The sequence below is a fragment of the Sorex araneus genome, chromosome 2 (assembly GCF_027595985.1).
Source record: "Sorex araneus isolate mSorAra2 chromosome 2, mSorAra2.pri, whole genome shotgun sequence".
Taxonomy (NCBI): Eukaryota; Metazoa; Chordata; class Mammalia; order Eulipotyphla; family Soricidae; genus Sorex; species Sorex araneus.
In genome coordinates this window covers 343,326,729-343,345,136 of record NC_073303.1, presented here as the reverse complement: position 1 = coordinate 343,345,136, position 18,408 = coordinate 343,326,729, and the positions used below count along the sequence as shown (strand labels likewise).

Below are 18,408 nucleotides of genomic sequence, written 5' to 3'. Positions count from 1 at the left end.
ATGTTTTCCCACAAGATCATAAAGCTTGAAGAGTTGGGGGGTGGGGGGCAGAATATAAAGCAAAAGGCTGTTCTCTATTCTATCAGGTTCTATGTCTCTTGTCCCTGGTGTGCATGCTTAGCCTCTCACCTCCTAGGCAAAGGCCTTGCCTCTTCCAAGTCAGACTCAACCCCCAAACACCAGGACACTATAAAGTGGCATCTTGTCATACTTTGAGATCAAATGGTTTCAGCATCTCAGAGTGTGGGGTGGGGAGAGAGGGTGAAGGGGAAAAGCAGCATACCAATGAAATCTGGAAACAACAGCATATATACAGGCACAAAAAAAAAAGTTTGCATATTGCACAGCGCGCTTGAAGATCATAAATCTATGCATGAGAAAGATGTAGTGGAAATTTTGGGGGGGATTAGAGTTTATTTTTGTCATCTCTGTGAGACAGCTACTCATTCATCCAGATCACAGCTAAGAAAAAAGCTGGTCACAGAAATTAGCAGTTTCAGCTCAGCAGCGAAGTCGCCAGCCTGTGAAGGCAGAGAGAAATTGACTAATTAGCAATGCGCACTAAAACTTGACGGTTCTTTATAGAGAGAGAGAAGAGAGAGGGAGAGAGAGGGAGAGGGAGGGAGGGGGGCTCGCTTTTTCCCCTTCTTTCTTCCAAAGATGTTTGAAATCGCAGTCATTTACGCTCGACAATTTTTACAATAGCCTTGAGCCATAATTTTGCGAGTCTCTCCAGCATCCATCCCCCTGTATGGTCTCTCTCTACTGGCCAAGCACGACCGTTTCTCTCCCCAACCGTGGATTTCCTATTACTCTCGTTACGACTCACTGAGCCCCAGGCCCAAGGATAATGATGTGTTGTTTCTTGGTAGCATAATTTGTCACACGTACATTTTTTCTTCTTCTTCTCTTGCAGAAAGCTCTGCTCCCTCTCTCTCTCTCCCTCTCTCTCTCTCTCTCCCTCTCTCTTTCTCTCTTTTCTCCCTCTCCTACATTTTCTTGCTGTTGCTAATTCATGGTGATCAAATGATGTACGACAAAATAAATTGTAAAGAGTGACTGCCTGGAGTTGGGAACCAGAAGGTGTTTTCCCCCTCCCAAGGAGAGAGCAAACCTTTAAAAAGGAAGGACAATTGATTTTTTGGGGGGAGCTTAAGTGAGCCTTGACTTTGCAGCTGGTTGAAAGCAGGTAAGTTTCTGGCCTTGTGTCTGCCTGTGTGTATTTTGTTCTGTCTTTGGGGTTGCGGGGGGAGGGTCTGGGAGGGAGTCTGGGGGTGTGTGCGGGGGGCGGGGGGGGGGGGAGTAGTTGTGTGGCAAACGCTCATAAAGAATAAAACTCCTATGGCAAGAAAGAAGATAGTGGGGGGGGGGGAGGCAAAGGAAAACAGGAAGGAAGGGGAACAGGAAAAGATGGGGGGGCGCGGACAACGAAGCGTGAGAGAGAGAGAGAGAGAGAGAGAGAGAGAGAGAGAGAGAGAGAGAGAGAGAGAGAGAGAGAGAGAGAGAGAGGTATGACCGGGTCCACTTAAAGGGAGCGACACTCCGGGAGATGTTTCAGGAAAGCCAGAGGCGGGGGGGCGGGGTGGGGGGGTGCTGCCGACGGAGGGAGCTCGCGGGAGGTTAGGGTCCTCCTGGAACGGGATGGTAAAGTGAGTGGAGAGGAGCCCAGTCGGGTGTCCATGGGAAGCCGGCGATCCAGGACCGGCGCCAGGCAGGGCAGAGTGAGCCGCAGTGGAAGGGGCAGGTCCGGCGGGAGCTCTCGGAGCCGGGCGGCGGCGGCGGCTGCTCTGGGCCGGCGGGCGCGCTGGCGGGAAGTGGGTGCGGGGTCCCCTTCCGCACCGCCCTGGAAGGTGCAATTACAGGTTAAGGACCTGGCCATCGATTTGCGCCTCACCTCCCCCAACCGGCCCTCCTCGGCCGATGTGCTGGCGGTTCAGACTTTTTTTTTTTCCAGAAGTAGTTCCAGGGCTAGGGGAAGTGTGGGGGGCTGGGGGTGTGCCCGAGTGGGGGGCTGCTAGGGACCATGCGGAGGGGCTCTGAAGGCAGCTGCAGCCGAGGGCTGTGATGCTGGGTGGGATGCAGAGACCCCAGCCCGAACTGCTTCTCCGCCCCCCCCCCCCACCCCTTGCACAATCCCCCACCCCTCCCCCTACACCTGCCGGTTAACTTGAACTTCTCAGAGTTCCTGGAGTTAAAGGCACCGTGCTCGGGGCCCGGGAGGGAGAACCGTCCACCAATCCCCTCTGGGGCCTCCGGGCCCCGGCTATGAATGCACCCCAGTAGTCCCACTTCCTCCCTCCTCATGTGCTAAGGTGCCACCGGGCGACGTGGGGGCGGGGGTGGGGGGAGCTGAAAAACGTCGGAACTTCGGCGCTTCAAAAATGCTGGGGGCGGGGGCGAGAGGACCGGGGGTGGGGGGCTGGAGGGATTCACCAGCCAGCTCTAAAGGCGCCTCTGGAAAATTAGCAAAACTGATGACGGGGAAGCCAACAGTTTGCGGAGCAGGGAAGCAGGCAGGGCCGGGGTGAGGGAAATGAGCTAGAATTGATAAGGACAGCTCCCGCCTCTGCCGAGCCCGCCGAGCTGGTCCTCACCGCGCTCCGCTGCACTTTCCCGGCAGAAGAAAGGGCTTGCTCGGCGCCCTCACACACTGGCCCAGGACTTTCTCGGGGCAGCACGGATAATCGGAGGGGTTCCCAGGGCTGGAAAGGCGAAGATTCGCCACCCTCCCGCCCGCACGCTTGCTGGACCCCTTCTCCTGTCCCTCCCCCAAACTGGACCGACAGCAAAATAAAAAGGGAAAAAGAAAAAAAGCAAAGCTGCAGGCTGAAGTTGACCTGGAACCTTCCGAATTCGGTCTCCTCAACGCTCTCGGGGCGCCCCCTCGGCTCCCCACTCCCCGGCCTTTCCCTTCATCCCGCCCGGCATGGACACAAGCCCACGAGGTGTCTCGGCCTCAGCCGCCACTTTGCCGTCGCTGCTGCCACCGCGGGCGTTGCCAAAAGCCGAGAGCCCGGGTGGCTTTTAGCAAAGTGAGGGGTGAAGTGTGCGGGAGGTGGCGAGGAGTGGCAGGGAGCAGAACGGGTGCCCGGACCCCCCAGACAGGCCCCTTCTGGTGGCGCTCACGGATCCAGCACCTTCAGACCTTCCTCTAGGGTCGGGGTCCCCCAGCGCGCCGGGAAGGAGTCACGCTGAGCACTGATTGTCGTTCTTCGCCCTCCCCACCCCTCACACCCTTCCCCACCCCGACCACACCCCACCCCCTCCACTACCCTTCTCCCCTCCCTCCCATCCCCCACCCGTCTGCCAGGTCGGAGGAGGGTTTAAAGCCAGGTGCGCCGAGTCAGCTCGCCATGTCCAGATCCGGGGACAGGACCTCCACCTTCGACCCCAGCCACAGCGACAACCTGCTGCACGGCCTCAACCTGCTGTGGAGGAAGCAGCTGTTTTGCGACGTGACCCTGACGGCCCAGGGCCAACAGTTCCACTGCCACAAGGCCGTGCTGGCCTCCTGCTCGCAGTACTTCCGATCGCTCTTCTCCAGCCACCCTCCTCTCGGGGGAGGGGGCGGCGGCCAGGACGGCCTGGGGGCTCCCAAGGACCAGCAGCAGCAGCCGCCGCCGCAGCAGCAGGCGCCGCAGCAGCCGCCGCCGCAGGAGGAGCCCGGGACGCCTTCCTCCTCCCCCGACGACAAGCTGCTGACCAGTCCCCGGGCCATCAACAACCTAGTGCTGCAGGGCTGCTCGTCCATTGGGTTGCGCCTGGTGCTCGAATACCTCTACACGGCCAACGTGACCCTGTCCCTGGACACCGTGGAGGAGGTGCTGTCGGTCAGCAAGATCTTGCACATCCCCCAGGTCACCAAGCTCTGCGTGCAGTTCCTCAACGACCAGATCTCGGTGCAGAACTACAAGCAGGTGTGCAAGATCGCCGCGCTGCACGGCCTGGAGGAAACCAAGAAGCTGGCCAACAAGTACCTAGTGGAGGATGTGCTGCTGCTTAACTTCGAGGAGATGCGCGCCCTGCTGGACTCGCTGCCGCCCCCCGTGGAGTCGGAGCTGGCGCTCTTCCAGATGTCCGTGCTGTGGCTGGAGCACGACCGCGAGACCCGCATGCAGTACGCGCCCGACCTCATGAAGCGCCTCCGCTTCGCGCTCATCCCGGCCCCGGAGCTGGTGGAGCGGGTCCAGTCGGTGGATTTCATGCGCACCGACCCGGTCTGCCAGAAGCTGCTGCTGGACGCCATGAACTACCACCTGATGCCCTTCAGGCAGCACTGCAGGCAGAGCCTGGCCAGCAGGTAGGAGACAACAAAGAGGTGGGAGGGGGTGGAGGGGAGCCCGAAAGGCCGGAGTGAGGGGAGGGGGCAGACAGGAAGGGGAGGGCGACGTGGGCTGGGCTGCGGGCGCTGGCAGAGTGAGAACCAACGCAAACAAACAAATCGGACGGCGGGGGGAAAGTTGGTTTCCGAGTCCCCAGAAGGTCAATGGGGAACTGGCCTAAGAGCATCCCTGGGCGCCGGAAAGCCACATTCTCCGACTCCCCAGTGCGGCCACTGTGGGACTTGGGGTCTGAAATTGACAGGCGGGTGGAGTCGCAGGCCGGTACAGCGGGGCAACCCTCCTCTCTCGCGGGTCCTCCCTTCAAATCTCAACAGGAGCTGACCTCAGGAAAGAGGAATTCTGCCAGAAGACCCCCCCCTCTCCCCCCTCTGCTTCTCTGCCCTGGCTAGATGACGCGCCCAGGCTTTCGTTCCTACAGTCAAGTTGTGTTGTTGTTTGTTGTTGTTGTTGTTTCTTTCCTTTTTTTTTTCCTCCCCCGCCCGGCCTGGCTTCTGCTGTCTTTGGAAGTGAGAACTCTGAAATGCATTATCTCTTAAGGTCGCTTTAGGAAATGTTGGCATCATGTGCCCATGCAAAACTTTCTATCTTGTGGAAAGTCTTTCCTTTTACTTTTAGACGGAAGCCCTGCAAGAGGTTTCAGGGTGTCAAGGAGCATCGTGTCTAGTAGTTCCCAGTCCAGAAGAGAGCTTGGATGCAAACTGAGAGGAGAGTCTACTAGCTTTACTAGGTCTGCATGAGGGCTTTCAAGTCAGATGAAGTTGGAGGAGTTGTTGCCTTTGTTGCAATCTAGAGTCTCTCTCTCTCTCTCTCTCTCTCTCTCTCTCTCTCTCTCTGTGGAAGATGGTTGCATTTCATATTAAAGGAGCAAGAGAAATGATGGGCTGTTTTTTTTCTTCAAAATACCGCTGAGATTGTTTAAAAGTACCATAGGAATTGACATTCATGTTTCATTGGCTCCAATTTAGAAACCCTCTTTAATGAATGTAGCAGAGGGTTTCTTTCTCTTTGTAGAAAAAAGAAACAATATGCTAGTTGTTTCTCATGATAAAAATTATGATTCCAGAAGTCAGGCTACAAGATGTTCTGTTTGGAAGTACGTGGTTTAAAACTCCATCGTGGCATTTTTCCATTTCGAAGGATGTCTAAAGTTCCACTTCATGCAGCCTTATGGGATTAAGTGTTTATTTTGTCATTGTGATATTTCTGCCAGACCAAAGTAGCTAAAGTTTCAAGAAATGGGCAACATATTCTACAGTTGCTCAGGTATCACTGGTGATGTTCAGGAGAGGCCCACAGAAGGCGTAGGATATAATGAGCTTAGAATCTTTTTGTTTTTTCCCTCCAAGATATATGAAAGAAGAGTCAATGGAGAGACATAACAGAAGATGGTGTTCAAGGGATGGGAGAGATAGTTCAAAGGGCGGAGCATTTACCTCGCATGCTCATCACCCCAAGTTTGATGCTTGGTACACATGAGTCTGGGAGCACAACAGGGCCTAACCCTATATGACCCTAAGTACGGTGAGAGTGGTCCCAGTGGCCCCCAGTACCACCCAATGCTGCTGGGACCAAGCAGCATTGGAAAGCAGAGTTGAGCATTGAACTGCCTGGCCAAGATCTTGGGGGGCTCTAGGGCCCCAGAGCACTGCTTGGAAACCCCTGCTCCATCTCAAAATGCCAGCAATCACATTGTCCTCAGGTAGTGAACACAGGAGTCCAACAAGGATATGGAATATAATTTGTTGGTTTTTGCTTTTTTGGTCACACCTGGCAATGCACAGGAGTTACTCCTGGCTCTGCACCCAGGAATTACTCCTGGTGGTGCTCAGGGACCATATGGGATGCTGGGAATCAAACCCGGGTCAGCCGCGTGCAAGGCAAATGCCCTACCCGCTGTGCTATTGCTCCAGCCCCAAGGATATGGAATATAATTTTATTTAGTAAATATCTTTCATTGATCTGAAAACCAAACTGATCAACTTAGTGCGATGGGCATTACCACATCAATGGACACTGATGATTAATATTTTGTTATTTTAACTTTGTCACTTTTAAGTGACCATAGAACATTTAATTTAGTATATCATACATATTTAAGAATTCAGACACCATAGTTATGGACACGCATGTGTTCAGATTTTAATGTATGGCTAATCTAGACTAATAAAATTGAGTTTATTTATTTGACAATGAATGTTATACATCTGATCCAGTATATGCACTTTCTGAAGCCCTCAGTTCACTTTTATCTTAAAAGTATGTCCCAGACTTCAGTGTTAGCAGAGTCAGTTTTCAAAATGCAAAATTTATTTCCTACCTTTGCCTGGATTCAGTCCACCAGCGGAGGCCTGCTGGCTCTGTCCTGGTGGCCGGCTGATACCAGGCTGCCTACCTCCTGATGACACCTTCCAGCTTCACTGGGCCATGTCATTTGAAGGCTATGTAGCAGTGTCTGACCACTGAATGCTTACAAGTGTCATGGATGCTGTAAGAATCTGATACTTCTACAGGGGAGAAAACCATATTTCCTTTAAAATGCAGAAGAAACAGAACTGATTCATTAATTAGTTAATTAATTAATGTAATTAAACTAATTAATGTAAACCTATTGTGGATCTCACAGTGATATATTTTGTTCCATTATCACTAACTAGCATTTTAATTTTTAAGAACTAATGACATCATTCTAATTTTGATTCACCAAAATAATGCAAGATTAACCATCAAGGTCTTCATTTCTGTGTAGACAAATGTGCTGTAAGTTGCAACCAATTGTATCATATTGACCCATTAGTTATTGTGTCAGCATATAAAAGATGTTCTCATGATCTTACACATGGTTAAATGGAGGGATAAATATGTTAGACAAATGTTTTCTGATTAGATCACTTTTATTGAAGACATCTGCAAGAAAGATTGTGGTTTTTTTTATCTTTTATCCACTTTTGGTTTTTAAAGTCTAAATATGGAAGAATTCCTCAAATCTAGAGAACTTGGAAATAAAATTGAGTGCACTGTTGAAACAAGCACAAAATATAAACAAATATAATAACTTTAAGGAGAGTTTTCCTATGTAGGAAGTTATCTATAGAAAGCAGAGCTATTAATAGAATAATAAATGTAATACTTTAAACAATTTTAAAGACCATTACATAATTTTGCATTTTATTAAGTCTAGAAAATAAAGCAGCCCAAGCATAAAGATTTTTATAGTTCCAAATTTTTGCTCTAGTTGCTAAGTTTTTCTGAGTATGCCGTTTGGTTCAGATTTATATTTTATTTAGTGAACCAAGCGTTAAACTAAATAAATAAGATTTTTCTTGTATTTTAATATGTACATTGTTAATTTAAGATAATTGGGCTCAAATCGACATTTTAAAACACTCAAAATTCTATTTCATACATCAAGAAATAAAAATAATAAGTTCTTTGAAAAGTTTTTGGAAAAGCCATTATTAAAAACATTAAAATTGTATTTAGTCATAGAAACTTATAAGCAGCACTAGTAAAATAAGTATCAGGAGACTTATTGCCCTATACTGAAGTTAGAGATTATAGATTTTAGAAGTTAGATGGCTACCCCATAAAGATTTTACTTTCTATAAAAAATTCTATTTAAAGATTTACACATATTAATGTAAAATCTATTTAAGCATTAGGCATACTAATTATCTGTTTGCTAAAGTGACTTGCAATGATTTAAAAGTAATTAGATTTATCAATATATAGTTTTGGTTCTTGACTTTGGTGTTTAGAAAGTATTTCTTTAAATGTAAGATAACATTTTCTATTAGTTCTCTTCTTAAGAACTCAATAATATCCTTAGAAAAGCAAACTAATCTTATAACCATGCATTCTCAAAATTGTTACTTCACTCTATGTCAATTTGATATACTCAGATTAGAAGTTGTTAGGTAGTTAGATTTTGTATCAGAAATTATTCAACCATTCAGAATGCAATTTGTTTATTATCCAAAACGAGACCATTGATTATAAAATTGTATCACAGGTATGGGAGCCTAAAAGTTATATGCTACAATCAAAAGGCAATTAGAATAGATGTTAGCACATTATGCTTATTTAGAAGGTTTACGAATAAAGGGAGACAATACTCAAATTTTAAGTCATGCATCTATTTTCCCCATATTTATGAACACATTCAGGTACACTTACTACCTTGTTTTTTAAGTATCTGCATTATATTAACTTTAAAATGTTACTTAATTATAACAGATGCCATATGCCAGGTGATGTTCCAACATTTTACAGGTTATAATTTATTTATTTATTTCTCATGACAATTCTAAGAAATAGGTACATCTTTAACTCACTTTAAAGGTAGGAAAAATAATGCACAGAGAAGTTAAGCATTTTGCCCTTAGTCACACAGCTCATAAGTGGAGAAGCCAAAGTATGAATTCAGGCTTTCAGTTTGTTTTTCATTCAGACCATTATCCTTAGAATGTGTTTCTCTATGCTTGGATGCTATATGATTGGCGTTAGTCTTTTACATAGGCTTAAGATTCCTTTTGAAAAGAAACATGATTATATTACTGTATATATGACTTGGGAAGAGAAGAGGTAGTGTTCTTATCCAGCAGTCAGCCCTTTGTGTGAGTGTCTGTGTCTGCGTGTATGTGTGTCTGTATGTATTTGTGTGTGTCTGTCTGTGTAAGTGTGTCTGTATAATATCAAATACTTTTTGATTTTAGAATTACACATTCTCCGTTGAAACTATGCCACTCTTTTCTATAGTGCAGAAGCAAATAGGAAAATAATATATAAGCGAATGGCAAATTTGTGTTACAGTAAAACTTCATTTGCAGGCACTGAAATTCCATGCAACTTTCACATGTCATATAATGCTATTCTTCTTTTGATTTTTTTTGTCATTTAAAAATATGAAAATCATCCTTAGTTTTTGGGCTGTACAGAAATAAGAGGTGGACTGGAATTTTTTATTAATCAATTTGCCAAATCCGTTTTAGGTAGTTGTAGTGTGTCAATGAATAAAATGAACACAAAATTTTTCTCTCATACTAATAGAAAGAGGCACAGTAATCTTTCTCTTTCTATTTAGAATTAGTTCAAGTCTTAAAAATTCTACCATGTCAAGTTATGGTTTCAACATTCCAAAATAGGACTTAAGACTAGCCATCCCAGAAAATATAAAAATATTAATTAAAACAGTAAATAAGTTACCATTTTTTTCATTTACACAGAATGCAGGACCAATTCACATAGATTGGTAATTTTTTAAGTCCTAGATATTATTTTTGTGTTATAGATGTGATAGACATTCCCGGGAGGAAACTAGAGAAGTTGGGTACATTTAACATACTTTCTGAAATTAACACAGCCAACAATCTGATCTGAGCCCATAAATAAACACAAAATGGACAGTGGGCCCATAAATAAACACAAAAGGAATAGTTATTTTTATAAATGCTGTCCTCTATCTTTAGTTGATTTAAGTAAAGGACACATGTTGTCTGGGCTCTGAGTGAATTCGCAGGATAAATGTCTCTAGAACCTCCAGGTCTTCTGCAAATTGAATAATTTCCAGAGGAGCACTCATGCTGAAGTATGATTGGCTTATATGTCTTTCTCCACTACCAGAGGGGCACTGACTCTTGAATATTTGTAATCAAAGTATGCAATTCAGTCACTGATTTTGCTCCCAAAAGGTGTAATATGAGTTGGTATTGGTTTTAAATATTGAAGTGGATACTTCGGATTAGGGTCTATTTAGTTTGAATTGACAAAGTCAATGAAAATTTTAAAATGGGAATAAATTAAAAAATGATACACTTGACCATTCCTTGCCAATAATAATAGTGGTTACTCTCACTAATTGAAGTCATTCCATGAGCTTGACAAGTAAATCCCTGAATATAGCAGGGTTTGGCCCTAAAACAAAACAAAACAACCTCTAATCTACACCTTCCATATCTCTCTTATAGCACACTATAGAACTAATTAAAAATCCCTACTTTCTAATGCATCTTCAAACCACCCAACTAATGAAGAAGAGTGAGAGGAATGCATTCGAATGACAAAATCAGTTACTACTGGTCTACCAGCTTTAGTTATTAATACAGATATTAAGGAGATAAATTGGGAAGTTGGTGAGATATGGCAATTGATACTGATTCTTTTAAAATAAAATGAGCCATTTATCTTTTAAATAAATCAGTAAAAATGAAAACTTTTGTTTTAATTATGAAAGAGAGTTATGAAAGCAATGCAAAAACCTTAAGGCTTCAATTTGTAGCAAGAGCAATTTTCCCCTCCTAGATTTCTATGCATTGAAGTCTGGAATGGTATCAGCTTTGTTTCCAAGGGGATGATAGAGAGCTATTCATTTTTATGAAAACTACAGGTGATAAATACAACAGGTTGAAGCCAGAATTATAAGCATGCTTGTCTGTTTTATAGCATGAAATATGATGATTCTAATTGGAAATTTATTCTGTTTACATTTTGTTTCAAGAAAATCATTTTAAAAATTGGTAGGCTAGAAACGTTTATGCCTTCTGTCATTCATTTAGAATTCCAGAGAATATATTCATTGCTATACCCTTTCTATTGAATTTAAAGTAATTCATGATTCTTGAATTACTAATGATGATTTCTTTTTAAACACTTTTATAATATAGTCAGAAAAAATGTGTTAACCAGGGGAAGGACTCTCAGTTGCCACAGGATAGACAACGAATATGTCCATTTTAATGTGATATTAGAAAGGTGTTCATATAAATCAATGATATTCATTTTAAAAATAGGATTAGAAGTATTTGCAACATTAGAAACAAACCAGAAAGTAATGAGAAAGCCTACAGTAATGAGGAAATAAAAGTGAACATTTCTGATGGAAAGAGGAAAATATTTAAAGCAGGAGACTGGAAAAAGAAAAACAAAACAGGGGCCAGATAGATAATACAGGGGTTAAGGCCTTGCACGTAGCCAATTATAGTTCAGTCCCCAGCACTTTCTGGTCCATTGAGCAATTCCAGGAGTGATCCCTGAACACAGAACCAGGAGTAAGACTTGAGTACCTCTGAGTATGCAGCACTCTCTTTTTAAAAATGCAGTTAAAAAATACTAAGAACTTGGGAAATTAAAGACATTTTTTAAATATAAACTATTTGAGGGATAAAAAGAAAACTATATTGGGAGAAGAGGAATAGCAGAAGAAGATGGATAAAGATGGATACTAAAATTCTAAAGCTTACAGAGTAGATGTTTATAGCTGTTGGACAAATAACTGCAAATTTAGAAGCACTTAAATTATTGCATATCCAACTTATATTATTTATAGTTATAGAGTTCCACTTAAAAAAGAAGAAATACATTTCTCAAACATAAACAAATGCTTCCACAAGAGAAAAATTTCAATCATGCTACTTTCTCTCTGTAATTCAAAAAGTTCCATTTATAAAAGAAGAAATGCATTCTTCAAAAGTGAAAAAAAAATCGTTCCACAAAAGTTTCAATCATGCTACTTTCACTCTCTAATTCAACTCAGTTCCATAATTATGAGTTTTTAATGAGTTCATCAAGATGTTTTATAAAACAATACTTTGTTCTTGTGGTAGGTGAGGCAGTAGAGTCACGAGAGTTCAAAGGGACAAGGTGTTCTACCAGTAGAATAAAATAAACATTGAAATTTACCTTTGTAGTGTTCAGTATAATTGAAGGTTTCAGCAGACTTAAGAAGCAAGGAGAGCTTTACAACTTTGAACAGGTTTTCTAGGATTATTTCACACCACAGATGGAACTTGAGGTGTTGCAGAACCACATATCTCCCCAATTTTTATTGACCATATATAATGCAGCAAACCCTTTCCTAGGGTTTACCTTTCCTAGGTAATGAGATACAGAGAAAACCAAGACAGTCATTTTTGACTTATGTAGTTTACAGTTCAAGGAAAAAGAAGCGATAATACATATGATGTACATTAGTCATGATTCCAAAGACCATTTACAGAGTGCTATAACTTGTCATAGTGAGTACCGAAGTTGACAGAAGTCTAAGATGAACCTTGAACGACATAGTAACGGGTGTCACGGGAGAGGTAAGGTAGACAACTGGAGAAGGCACAAGCTTAGAGATGAATATGTGCATGAACACTATAGCAGAAAGAGTTTGGTCCTTCCAGGACCGAAAGAAACTGCATGTGGCAAGAGATTACACATGAAGCATTGTCCAAAGCACAGAGAAAGATCCAGCCCATTGAGGGTTAGCCAATGCACAGATGAAATTCCAGAGTGGGAAAATCTACATGCTTTTTCACTTGAACTGAGACAACAAAGAAACATTATAGTAGAATTATTGTTATCTTTGCAATCCTGTGTTGATCCCAGCTCCACATTGGCTGGTCCCTGTATCAATCAAATAGATTAATAAGTATAGAGAGCTCTACTTCTCAGAATTTTGCTAAGGATCATAATGAAAATACTATATAAACAAATTCTATGTTAAATTAACTTATTAATTTTTAAATAATATTCTAAGAAAAATTCCCTATTGTATTTTGTTGCCTATCAAGAAAACTCATTTTGCTCTTCTTTCTTCTAAAGAAAGCCCTTGATTTCATTTAAAAATACAAGTTTAATCTGGATTTTTAAGACCAGAAGAAAGATATTGAAGGACCTGAAGGTTAATACAAGGGCATCAAAAGGAAGTAGAAAAATTAGAATTTCTGATTGCTCTCAGCAATTTACATTTAATTCTTCAAATTGATGACCGTGTTAGGTGTAAAGTTCTTTCCTTTCTTCTTTTATAGAGGAAGTTCTTATAGAGGGGGCATCATTTCTCTTCTCCCAGAGCCTCGTGCATAAGTCTGACTTTCTGCGCCTTCTGAGCTTGTGAGCAGGGTGGCAAATTGCACCTGAGCAGAGACTGAACTTTCTCAGAGCTCAGCTGGGCCACCGTATGGAGACGGGTTCACTGGAGGCTGCACACAAGTGAACTGAAGAATGACAGTCGGTTTTACTTCTGTGCCTTATGTGCCTTCAGGTGCCTCTAAAGACAGGCGAGGCCAGTGAAACAGAGAAGACGGAGGAAAAAAAGAAAGTGCCAAGAGTAAAGGAGAGGGACCTTGGGAATGTAGAGGCATTGATGAAACACATTCATAGATGGGTGTGTGTGTATGTGTATGTATCCACAAAGGAAATGTTGGCTGTCAGCTTTAAGTTTTCTGTACAGTGACTCCTGAGATGTGTTTTTATCAGGTAAAAGTCTATTTTGTGTGTAGAAATCAAGGAAGTTGGCTGTTCAATCAGGCTCTAATTAAAGATTTATTGGGTTGAGAGAGTCCGTTTTTTTAACCCTCCCAAAAGAGTCATACTTATAAGTTCTGTTTAGAACAAAGCATTAGCCCATTGTTTCACCCTGATTTTTAGCACTCTTCAAAATCATTGATGAGAACATATAAAGCAAAAGGAAAGGATTTGAAGGGGGGATGTAAGATCTGTGAGTGAAAGAAGCTAATGGAGAAACTTAAGTGCTTTCAAATGCAACACAACATAGATCTTTAGCACTCTTTATCTCATAGGCATAAGGGTTCATTGATACTCTGAGAGATTCCAGCCAATATCAGTATATCATAGGACCACAAGTGTGTACATCCTAGCACAGACCAATATTGTGGATTGGTTACCATGGCAACTGTACCACTTTTGCCAAAGGCACTTCATGTAATCACCCTAATCTTAAGGTTTTTACTAGTGCTCACTCCAAAAGGATATATTGTTGCTAAGGACTGCAATGTAAATATATGTGCTCATATGTTTTTCTATGTGCATATGTATATCAATGTCATGCACTATTATAAAAAATTTTATAGAAATAGATCTAATATCTAATTCTCCCTTGAGTTCACTTATTGGAACTCCTAATTCAATATAATATGTGTAATTTAATGCTGGATTTTTTTTGTTGTTTTCTTTTGGGATTTCTCTGGTAGTGCTCAGGGCTTACTCCTGGGGTACTCAGGGGACAATATGCAGAACCAGGGACATGATCAACTTTGTTTGTTCAAGGCAATCACCAAACCCATTCTCCCTCTGCTCCCTGCAGCTGGATGCTTACAATGGGAGACCAAAGTACTGTTTTGATGGTGATAATGTTTTTGCTAAGTGACCATTGTGTCCACCTTTGGACGAACTATTTTATACCAAATTCAGGCTCTTCCATCTGCTTGATGTATCCATATAACAAGAAAAGTTTTAAAAAGGAGAGAGAGAGTGCACAGATCTAAGTTGAATAGCTTTACTGAGATGTAATTGCATACCATACAGTTGACCCAGTTAAAACATTTAATACAGTAATTTCCAGTACTTTATTGAAGAGCTAGGCAACCCCAGTTGATCTTTCCAAAGTTCATCCATGATGTGGCATGTAAGAGTATTTTGTTCTTTTTTTTTTTTTAAAGAGTTTTTATTTATTTATTTATTTATTTATTTATTTATTTATTTATTTATTTATTGCTTTTTGGGTCACACCCGGCGATGCACAGGGGTTACTCCTGGTTCTACACTCAGTAATTACTCCTGGCGGTGCTCAGGGGACCATATGGGATGCTGGGATTCGAACCCGGGTCGACCGTGTGCAAGGCAAACACCCTACCCGCTGTGCTATCACTCCAGCCCCTATTTTGTTCTTTTTTATTGAGGCAATATTAGTGTAGTTTGGGACTACATGTTCCATCTCTTCAAATGTATGGTATACCACACCCACCATCAAAGAACCACCAGCCTTCCTTCACATTCCACTGCCCCCTTCCACTCTTTATTCCTTCAATCACCACACCCTTGATTTTAGCACAGTTCTGTAGTCAGTCTGTACTATTAATCTATGATCTCTTTTACTATTGGTGTCAATCAAAATAGTCCAAAGGTTTTTTTTTTGTCTGACTTTATTCCTTTTATGGCTCAATAATATTCCACTAAATAAATTTGTCACTTTCTTTTATGCCAAATCATGCATTTTTATTATTAGAAATAGTGCAATTAGGAAAAACACATGAACTTTTTTGATAAGGATGTACATTTTCTTTGGCATATACCTAGTAATGAAATTACTAAGTATTTGAGGCAAGGTAGGAAGTCGGGCCACACCTGGCAATACTCAGATGTTAATTACCAAGTCTTAAGTTAATTCAGTTAACAGAAAGTAAAAGTTTATTTAATCTTTTGAGGAGCTCTTCAGATATTTCCCAAAGCAGCTTCACTATTTTGTATTCTCAACCAGCAGAGTATAAAACTTAAATTTTTTTCTTATCTTCTCCAAAATGTATTAACTGTCTTCAACTTATAGCCATCATAGCATGTGTGCTATGCGATTATATTGTGGTTCATGTTTTCCTAGTGAATGGTAATGAATGCTGTAAAGAGTCACTTTTTTATGTTCATTGGTCACTTGTAAACTTATTTTGAGAGAAGTCTAGCCAAGTCCCTTGATCCTTTATTTTAGTTGGGTTATTTATCAGTTGGCTACCTCCTGCAATTTCTATCAAAAATGGAAAAGTGCACGCAGATGTACTGTAGAAAATTCTCCGGAAACTTTCCTACCAAACATGCGTATTTTTTATTTTATAAAGTTTGTGCTTGGTATTGCACAGGAAAATATGAAAGATTGAATGGTGCCTATTTCCCTCCTTATGTGATAATATTGACTTAAGCCTTATATTTCTCAAGCATAATCTGGGTTTGGTTTGGCAAATATGTTATTATTCAATGAAAAAAAATTCATTATTCAAGTTATTTACTTTCATTTCCTTAAAAGTAGCATAGAAGAGCCAGAGAAATAGAATAGTGGGTAAGTGGCTGACTCAGGTTTGCTCTCCAGCACCCCATATATTCCCCCGTGCACCCCCAGGAGTGAATCCTGAGCACAGAGACAGAAAAAGTCTTGAGTACCATTGGGTATAGACCAAAACTGAACAAAACTTTCAAACTATGTTTATACAATATAGAGAGAAATGAAAATGAAAATTTCAACTAAACAGTGATAACTCAAAATCATTGCAGAAGAGAAAATATGTCAGGAGAAAACCTGGAGAAGATGCTCTCAATAGATAGGGCATAGAAAGAAGCCATACTTTGTGGCATTCAGAAGAAAATGGTACAACCCAGCATTTTCAGTCAGGGCTGAGTTTCAGCTGAAGGCTTCACTACACATTGTCATCAAGGCAGTTTTTCTCACATGTAATGAGAGATGGATCACGAGAAGGACTTTTCTAGTTTTCCTCTTCCTTTGCTATAGTCTCCTTGAAATTTTTCCTTAGGAGCAAAACTATTAGCTACTCACAGTAAGAAATGACTTTCTCTTCTTAGTAAGTTACCAGTAATACTAAGTTACTTATTCTTTCTTTGTATGTGTGGACACCGAATAACGCTAAGCAAATCATTTCCTGAGCTTGGTATTTGTGCTTCTGGATGGAATGGTTTCTACCTGGATTAAGATTTCTTTAACAAATTAAATTCTTGCTTTCTGTTAAAGGTTTACATCTATTACATAGCAAAAACTAGAAGTAACCACTATAGTTCTGAGCAAAGTCCTAGGAATTTTAACAGGGATTTTCTTTATCTGAATATGTGATAAGAACAGATCTTATCAGAAGTACCTGCTAACTTTAAAATTCTTAGAGTTCACTATCAACAGATTCTAAAAATGTATATAATGTCTTCAAGTTAGTCGTGTGTGTGTGTGTGTGTGTGTGTGTGTCTGTGTTTAGAAGGGAGATATTTGGTTAGAGTGATAGTATATATCTCTAGCCTTACATGTGGCCAACTCTGATTTGATCACCAGCATCTCTTATGTTCCTCTGAGCACTGTCAGGAGTAATTCCAAAGTTCAGAGTCAGGAGCAACCCCTGAGCATCACTGGCTGTGGCCACAAGCACTGTAGCACTGTCATTCTGTTGTTCATCAATTTGCTCATGTGGGCACCAATAACATCTCCATTGTGAGAATTGTTACTGTTTTTGGCATATCGAATACGCCACGGGTAGCTTGCCAGGCTCTGCCGTGTGGTTGGGAGATTCCTGGTAGCTTGCCGGGCTCTCTGAGAAGGATGGAGGAATCAAACCCGGGTCGGCTGCATGCAAGGCAAATGTGCAACCCCCTGTGCTATTGCTCCAGCCCATTGCCACAAAACAAAACAAGAAGAAAGTAAGCAGAAGTCTTAGTCACTTAAAGTATCTAAATCTAGATGGTCACTTTAGAGCGCTCACAAATTTCTGCTGTTACTCAGAGGTTCTTATGCTCAAAATTTGGGCAGAGAGAAAACCAACCAAACTCAAAGAATTAAGCATTTTTCATAGATAAAATAATGCTCTCCTATATATTCATGAAGTTTCTCCAGAGTTAAGAAACAGCAAACTAAACCAGTAACTAGTCTATGCCAGAAATCCACTCCGAAAAGGGGTCACTCATTCCTACATAGAACAAACCTCAGAGTTTTTCCTCTCAAGTCAAAAACTGAGAGCTCAAGTTCTGGAAAACAATAGCCTTTTTTGACCGATGAAGAATGATCTCACCTTAGAAAGATTTTTCTGGAGAATGCTTTACATTTTTTTTAATAGCAAAGAAACTATAACATTTCAGAGCATCGAACACATTCAATAGAGGCCGGAAAGATTGTACAGGGGCCTGTCCCGTCCCCAACACTACATCTGGGCTCTGGAGCACTGCTAGGTGTGTTCCCTGAGCATAGAGCCAGAAGTGAGCCCCGAGCCCCACCGGATGCAGCCCAAACCCCTTTCCTCCAAAACATTCAAAATTTCTGAAGTACGAAGAAGTTTCATGTTTGTAGCTGTATAGATTTTAGAGCCTTTCAGAAATGTTTATGTGAAGCATTTGTCTCTGTTAGTTTCATCTTTACTTATTTTTTTGGGGGGTTGGGGCTATACCAGTGGTGCTTTGAGGTCACTTCTGGCTTTGTGTTCGAGGATTGCTTGGAAGATCTGCCGTGCTAGGGATGGAACCCAGACCTCCTGCCTCCAAAGCATGTATTCCGAGCCTACTGCTCCATCTCTCTGGCTTGCTGTATGTGTTC

At 42.0% G+C, this 18,408-nt stretch overlaps 1 protein-coding gene across 1 annotated transcript in view; it reads left to right on the top strand.

Moving 5' to 3' along the window:
• Positions 1 to 2,589: 2,589 nt before the first annotated feature.
• The window catches only part of KLHL14 (kelch like family member 14), a 111,615-nt gene continuing 95,796 nt past the window's right edge, over positions 2,590 to 18,408 (top strand). Inside the window, exon 1 of the mRNA XM_004606050.2 lies at positions 2,590 to 4,300. Within this exon, the coding sequence (XP_004606107.1) occupies positions 3,354 to 4,300 (947 nt within the window). The 5' untranslated portion in view covers positions 2,590 to 3,353. The remainder of the gene's footprint in view (positions 4,301 to 18,408) is intronic.